Below are 7,782 nucleotides of genomic sequence, written 5' to 3'. Positions count from 1 at the left end.
AAAAACAATGCAATTATTTTCCCAATCTCCATGTACACATGTGAAAGCTGGACACTCAAGAATGGAAAGTCGATGTCTTCGAACTGTGGCGCTGGAGGTGTATTCTATGAGTGCCTTGGACATCAAAAGTTACAAACAAGACAATCTTAGAGCATGTTAAAACAGAGATATTATTGGTGGGTAAAATTACTAAGCTGCGGCACTCAAACTTTGGACATATCAATTCCTTGGAAACAACTTTAATGCTCGGCATAGTCAGCAGGAAAAGAAGAAAAGGATGCCAAATATGGGCCAAGATTTTTGTACTTTCAAAAATAAATTCACTTTTCACAATGCAAGGCCAGTTAATTAAATCAGTGGACAAAAGGGTGATCAAAACTGTGAAAAAACTGTCATCTAAAATCTTGATGCAAAAAAGTTCATGTCTATTTGTTAACAACTACCCATTTCTAAAACTAAAATGATACAGCATTATGATGTTAGATGTTAAATGTGTTGTGTTAGTTTGCACTTATTCTCTATCTACACACACATACACACTCGTGCATGTCTAAATATATCTGAAACTGTTTTCACAGCCTACTTTGAGTCTACATCTGAAGCTCACATAAGTTTCTCATCCTGCTGTACGATTAAACAGCGCGATGCCTTTGAACCCTAGTCGCTCCAGAGCGAAGGATCGCAGCAGCAGTGTTCTGGGCCAGGCCGAGTTTCTGTCCCTGAATGTCCCACTGCGAAACAACAGAGCGTGGAGAAGATCTGGCCAGTCCAAGACCCATCAGAATCAGCAGAACGAGATCCCGCTGGAGCCGGGCGAGAACGTGAAGGAGCGCGGAGAGACAACGAAGCTGCCGGATGAAGACTGCATGCTGCTCAACCCGGCCTTCAGAGGCATCGCCATCAACTCGCTGCTGGCCATCGACGTCTGCCTGTCCAAACGCCTGGGTGTTTGCATCCACACCACGTCCTCATGGGGGAGCATGCGCTCAGCGGTCACGCTGCTGGCTCTGACGGGTCACGGCTTCACATGGATCTGTGGCACTCTGGTGTGTCTCACTCAGAGTAGCACACTGGCTGGACAAGAGGTCCTGATCAACCTGCTGATTGGTGAGACACTCTGCCATTCTTGTTTTAGCACTTAGATACTATTACACAGCCTAATATCACCTTATTTGATGATGCTGAATGCCAAAATAATAATAAAAACTTTCTATCATAAATGTGTTTTTCGCGAAATAAAAATGAAGATTTTTCAAATGATATGAATGTATCAGCTTTAATGCATTTATCAAAATAACAAAAGCAGTCAAATGTAAAAAAAAAAAAAGTTTTCAAAATGTATCATTTAACTTTAAATCTGCAAAGCAGATGAAAAATGTTCAAATACTCAATTTAAAGAAAAAAAAAACTTTACAAACTAAGCAAGATAATCTTTTTTCTCAAAATCTGTAATTTTCTGTGGCTGTTTAAGCATAAAACTCCTGGCTCATGTTTGAAAATGCGAGGCCTTTTTTTGGTTGACTTTTTTCATTTAGAAAAGAGCAGTGCTCAGAGTGCTCCTACAAAGTGCTCCAGTGCTCACTGCCAATAGAAAACAATTTTTAAAAAGTCTCCTCTCACTGCAAAAAACGCATTCTGTCCACTGATCTATAATAGAGAACATTATATAGATCGGTGGTTCTGTCTGATCGGGGCCGAAATAAGGATCAGGCTTCAGATAATGTCATACATGTGAAAATGGGCTGAGAATTGATCAAGTAGTTGTAATCTGCTCAGATTCAGATAGCAATCGTGTGTTTGTGTGTTTTTCTGCTGATTAAGGCAAAATACAAGAATTCTTCACCGCACATATAATTCTTGAAAGCAAAAGTGCTACAACAAAATGCATCAGATTTTGTGAGAAACAGAAACAATTTTTGGAATTAGCACCTCAAAAGTAGTAAGAAACAATTATTGTATTTCAGCAAATATGATTCAGGGTGGTTTTATAGTTTTTATTAATATTTTGAATAGGTTTTAATATATATACAATATATATATATATATATATATATATATATATATATATATATTCCTTATTTTAATTTTAGTTAAATTTGTCTATATAGTTTTATTTTAATTTCAGTAGTAGGTTTAGTTATTTTAGTTAGTTATGTCAAGCTAAACTAAATGAAAATGAGAAATGATGCCTTGGCAACTAGCTGAAATAAAATAACGAAGATTTTATTTTAATTCAGTTAACATTTATTTCAAGTAACAAAAACCTTTTTAAAATTAATCTCTAGTATTAGTTTAACTGTAACTTTCAGTTTTAGTTGACAGTTTTAGTTGTTACAATTTCTGACTTTAAAGTCCGGGTAAAGTCAATTCTGAGAATTGTTTCTAAACACATTATAAATGTTAGAAATGCATTGCTGAAACATGTTACAAAGACCGTGAACTATGTAGTACTTAATTGTGGAGTTAGACTGTTAAACAGTTTTTTAGCATTTTCGTGTTCAGGATTTGTTGGGCAGGGCTAAAATCATGACTCGATGACGCAATGGACCCACCGAGCATGGCCCCTCCCCTAACACTATAATAAGAGGTGTGTTCGACTTGAAGCAGCGCTCAGTGTTGCCAACTTAGCAATTTTGTTGCTAAATTTAGCAACTTTTCAGACTACCCTAGCAACTTTTTCTTCCAAAAGCACCTAGCAATAAGTTTGGCTATTTTAAATTTAATTTGGCTACTTTTAGCAACTTTTGATAAGTGACTCAAACAATAAAAAGGCACAAATTTTCCATCTAAATTTCACAAAAAGAGGAAACCAAAGTTGCCTAGCAGTACACACATCACATGAATTAAGTTATTGCTATTTGCAATTGTTCCATTTGACAATAATAATGATAGTTTAATAATTGTTCATTTATGATACACCTTGTTAGTAGCTTGTATCTGCAATTGTTGATCAGTTAGTACTGTAAGAAAAATATCTAGAAAAATGGAAAATGTACTAGTAATTTTCCAGGATATTATCTGTTATCCATTATCCGTTGTAAGCCTGTAACATGAAAACACAAAATACAATGCGTAATTTAAAATGCAGGTAAAAAAAAACTTTTTTTGGTTGCCTTTTTTAATTTAGAAAATAGTTAAATTTTTTGTTGTTGCCAGGCAAAAATATATATATATTCCTTATTTTAATTTGAGTTAAATTAGTCTATATAGTTTTATTTTAATTTCAGTATTAGGTTTAGTTATTTTAGTTAGTTAATAGTTAGTTTAGTTAGTCAAGTTAAACTAAATGAAAATGAGAAATGATGCCTTGGCAACTAGCTGAAATAAAATAACGAATTAACAGTAGACTGTGCCCTATTTTTACAGACTTTTCTTAGAGTGTAGCATACAAAGTATTTTGTAATCGTTCAAAAATGTGTAAGTGTTCAGTAATTCAATGTTTTGTTTAAAAACAGTTATTTCTATTTTAATATTATGAATTTGTATTATTTTACGAACAAATATAAATTAACATATAAAAAATCATCTCGGGTTACGCATGTAACCATGGTTCCCCGAGAGGGAACGAGCTACAAATAACTAGCTAGCTAGAAAACTGTAGGCTGTAGTAACTAACGGTAATGACAGTAATTCGCAATTGAGCGAGTGATAGCGGGTGTAGTGAAAATTGTGTCACATCTCAGCAAAAAATATTTCCCCTTCTAGGGAACTCAATGCTGCGCCCCCTAGGGGGCACATTGGGGAATGCAGCCTGCATGACCAGTGTCTGAAGCAAGTGTGAAACAACGCCAATCTATTGGCCCACCTGGCCCATGACGTCATAGGCAGGATGCCCGAAAGTATAAAAGGCCATTTGCTGAATACGTCATCCACTTTAGCTGTCTGAAGGAGACGTAGATAGGCAGGCCAAAGGCATGGCAAGGGGGCGCAGCGTCTCGTTCCCTCTCGGGGAACCATGGTTACATGTGTAACCCGAGACGTTCCCCTTCTAGGGAACTCAACGCTGGGGAACGAAAATCCAACCACTCCGTGCCACACCGTGCCGAGGCGCATGCCTGTCCACCTGGTGGGAGAGCACCAAGGTGGACAGACATAAACAAAACCTTTCCTCAGAAAGGGGCCATGCAACTGACGCCACGGGCTGCTCACGCCACTTGGCAGAAACGGGGGAACCCGAATAAATCAAGGGGAACATCCCATCCAAGTTAAGAGCACAGCTATCCTCAGATAGCTATGCTATGTGAGCAGAACTAGCCTGGACACACAAGGCCACTGAAGAGGCCAACTAGAAAGCCTCTAGAGGAGCTCAAGAGATGCTACTTAAATCCCAGGTAAAGAGAGTAGCTGCTGAACTAGAACACAGCTATCCTCAGATAGCTATGTCCCTAAGGTCTTATGAAGGCTTGTGGACCAGAATAACATAGCCAAGATAGCCTTCCTATGGAGCTGCCCAGACCACAGAGAGTGGGCTATCTACTTACTACCCTAGCAGGGGAGCTAGGACTGTCTAGGCAAGGGCTCAAAGAGACCTCTACTTAAAGACCCTAAAAAGGGGAGCAGTCACTGAGCTAGCACACAGATATCCTCAGATAGCTATGTACCTAGGAAGGGCTACCAGAAGGGGGGCTTGACTAAAACTACCCAGACCACAAAGAGTGGGCTGTCTACTTACAACCCAAAGAGGGGAGACAGCACTGTCTAGGTATGGGCTCAAAAGACCGCTACTTAAAACCCTAAGCAGAGGAGCGATCACTGAGCTAGCACATAGCTATCCTCAGATAGTTAGGCTCTAGGAAAAGGGACCACTCCATAAGAGGGCTTATCACAACCGCAATGGAACACAGCTAGCCTCAGATAGCTGTATTCAGGTAAGCCCCACCCGCCATCCAATGGCTGGAATATAACCACCCTCAGATGGCTATACTAAGGAGGTCCTCAATCCGCGTCAGAGCCTAGATAGCCTTCCTACAGAGCTGCCCAGACCACAGAGAGTGGGCGATCTACTTACTACCCTAGCAGGGGAAATAGCACTGTCTTGGCAAGGGCTCAAAGAGACCGCTACTTAAAACCCTAGGAAAGGGAGCAGTCACTGAGCTAGCACACAGATATACTCAGATAGCTAGGCTCTAGGAAAGGGGCCCACTCCATGAGAGGGCTCACCGCAATTGCAGTAGAACCCAAGAACAATGGCTGGAATACAATCACCCTCAGAAAGTTATATTAAGGAGGTCCCCAAACCGTGTCAGTCCCACAGTAGGCTAGCAAAGCACCGTGCTATTGACTAAGATCTCACAAGAGGGAGACCCAGACCATCAGTAAATGATTCGCTAAAGAGGGAACACAAACATCATAGTCCGAGATCAAGCCTGATGTAAGCAGTAGCCATAGCACTAGAGGGCTGGACACAGTTATCCTCGAATAGCAGTTCTCCCAGATAAGGCTGAAGATTGCCCAGGCCACGGAAGTGGGCCATCTATTTAAAACCCCGAAGGGGAGACAGCACAGTCCAGGCAAGGGGCTCACAGAGACCACAGTCTAAAAACCCTAAAAGGGAAGCCGTCTCTGCGCTGGAACACAGCTATCCTCGAATAGCAGATTCCTAAACAAAGACTTCAGCACTTACTCGAGAACTTGTGCCAAGGGGAACCCAACCCAGTTATTAAAATCTAGACTATAATATAGCTGCCCTCAGACTCGCCATATTCCAGAGCAAAAAGATATTCCCCATAACCACTCTAGCTGCTAAAAACCCTGGGAGGGAAAACTCGCAAGCCCATAGAATATTCAAATATATTCATGCCCAGCAACGCTCTCCACACACAATAACTTGCATATTAGAGTGGCACAGCCGAGCTGAATATAGCTCTGCCCACGATCTCGCAGGATCAGTGCTGAAACGACTCCGTGCTCACACTTCATCGTCATAACAACCCAACAATATCTGTGGCATCTGACAACCCGTATAGAGAGGGTGTGCAGATGCCGCAGATCAAAGCGATGAACACGAGGTGAGATAAACTGTGCTGCGGCAACGGCGGAACCGGGCCGCGAGACACAAACCCTTGTCGCTCATCTCTCCAGAAGAGGGACAAACGCGAATGGAGCTTCTCATTGGATAACACTCACAATGAGCACGTTCAGAGCCCTCGAGCACTGAACGTGCAAGCTCCTGACCAAAACAGATGACAGAGAGATCATGCATGTCCTCAAGTGCCAGAAACCTCTGGAACGGAGGCACACACACTTCCACACTGCTCACCTGCCCTGGTCTCAAACAGACGGCTCCTGAAGACAGCAAAGAGTGGATGACGTATTCAGCAGGTGCCCTTTTATACTTCCGGGCATCCCGCCTATGACATCATGGGCCAGTTGGGCCAATAGATTGGCATTGTTTCACACGTGCTTCAGACACCGGTCATGCAGGCTGCATTCCCCAATGTGCCCCCTAGCTTGAGTTGAGTTCCCTAGAAGGGGAAATATTTTTTACTGAGATTTGATGTAGTGACACAATTTTCACTACACCCGCTCAATTGCGAATTACTGTCATTACCGTTAGTTACTACAGCCTACAGTTTTCTAGCTAGCTATGCCTTCGTCACATAAATGCATAACACTTGATTGCGATAATTTACAAAACTGCTCAGTCTCCTTATTTAAATTTATTTGCATTTGACAGTTTGAGAGAGATAGCAGCTTTCCTGCGAGTGGGAGTGGTTTCAGCGCCACCAGCAGTATTTTATTTACTTGCCGTTTTTTTATCATTCAACTTTGGCTGGGTGGTTAATAACAAATTTTTCTGTGATGTGACAAACTCAGAACACACATTTAATATTGCTTTACCCGGACTTTAAGTGTTTTTATGCTATTTAGTTAAGTTGTAACTACATAAAGTGTTTGAGTCGATATATAGTTTGATTTAAAATTAAGAACTGATCTCTTTTTTTGGACTCAGATGTCCTGGTGAAGACGCACTTGACTCTTCTCTATCATTTCTCTTTCCTCTCTTTCAGCGCTGATTCTTGACGTCCTGACTGTTGCCGGGTTTCAGAAACTGGTCCAGCGCAAAGGACCATGGTACATAAGTCCCGGCTTCCTTGACTGTGTGGCTCTGGACACGTATTCGTTCCCGGCCGCTCACGCCAGCAGAGCAGCCATGGTGTCCAAGTTCCTCCTGTCCCATTTGGTGCTGGCTGTCCCGCTGCGAGTCCTGCTGGTGCTGTGGGCCATCCTAGTGGGCCTGTCGCACGTTCTGCTGGGCCAACACCACCTGACAGACGTGGTGTGCGGCTTCACTCTGGGCTTCCTTCACTTCAGTCTGATGGAGAAAGTGTGGCTATCGTCTGGAGCCTGTCAGACGCTCATCTCCATCGGGACCTTCAGCTGGGGCTCCGTCCATTAGACTGCAAACATGTGCAGAAGACGTATGTTTACATGCAGAGTCCAAATGTATAATCCAGTATTTGTAGGATTAAACACATATTGTACCTCAGTCTTTCTGATGCACAATGCAAAGGACAAATGCAGTCTGGATGCTCCAGTTTACATGCCCCAGTTGCATTATCAGGTCTGTTAGGGTCACAATTGGTGTGATTTCAGTCACACTCTAGTGTTTACATGACACTTAAAAGATGAAGTTGTGCTAGGGTATTTTTAAAGTGCATGCAAAGGCACTGGATTTCACTGCACAGTTGTTTCAACTCTTTTTCTGTCTCATTTCCACTTCTTAATTCTGCAGAACTGAGGCGTCTTACAGAGGAAGTTGCTCAGAAAGGAAGCAATTGT

At 41.9% G+C, this 7,782-nt stretch overlaps 1 protein-coding gene across 1 annotated transcript; it reads left to right on the top strand.

The window, feature by feature from the left end:
* The first annotated feature begins 644 nt into the window (after positions 1–644).
* Positions 645–7,399, top strand: LOC107674903 (inactive phospholipid phosphatase 7). The gene is made up of 2 exons (XM_016469047.1): positions 645–1,107; positions 7,011–7,399. The coding sequence occupies exons 1-2, from the start codon at positions 645–647 to the stop codon at positions 7,397–7,399; spliced, it is 852 nt and encodes a 283-aa protein (XP_016324533.1).
* The last annotated feature ends 383 nt before the right edge of the window (positions 7,400–7,782 follow it).

This window comes from Sinocyclocheilus anshuiensis, unplaced genomic scaffold (genome assembly GCF_001515605.1).
Source record: "Sinocyclocheilus anshuiensis isolate Anshui unplaced genomic scaffold, SAMN03320099.WGS_v1.1 scaffold1045, whole genome shotgun sequence".
Lineage (NCBI taxonomy): Eukaryota > Metazoa > Chordata > Actinopteri > Cypriniformes > Cyprinidae > Sinocyclocheilus > Sinocyclocheilus anshuiensis.
The sequence above is the reverse complement of the archived record's forward strand: the minus strand, read 5'-3'. Positions and strand labels throughout refer to the sequence as shown.

What these genes read in the sequence shown, in the direction of transcription:
- LOC107674903 (XM_016469047.1), top strand. Translation starts at nt 645, where the DNA reads ATGCCTTTGAACCCTAGTCGCTCCAGAGCGAAGGATCGCAGCAGCAGT. An exon ending in CCTGATCAACCTGCTGATTG is followed by an intron (nt 1,108 to 7,010) that starts GTGAGACACTCT and finishes CCTCTCTTTCAG; the next exon opens with CGCTGATTCTTGACGTCCTG.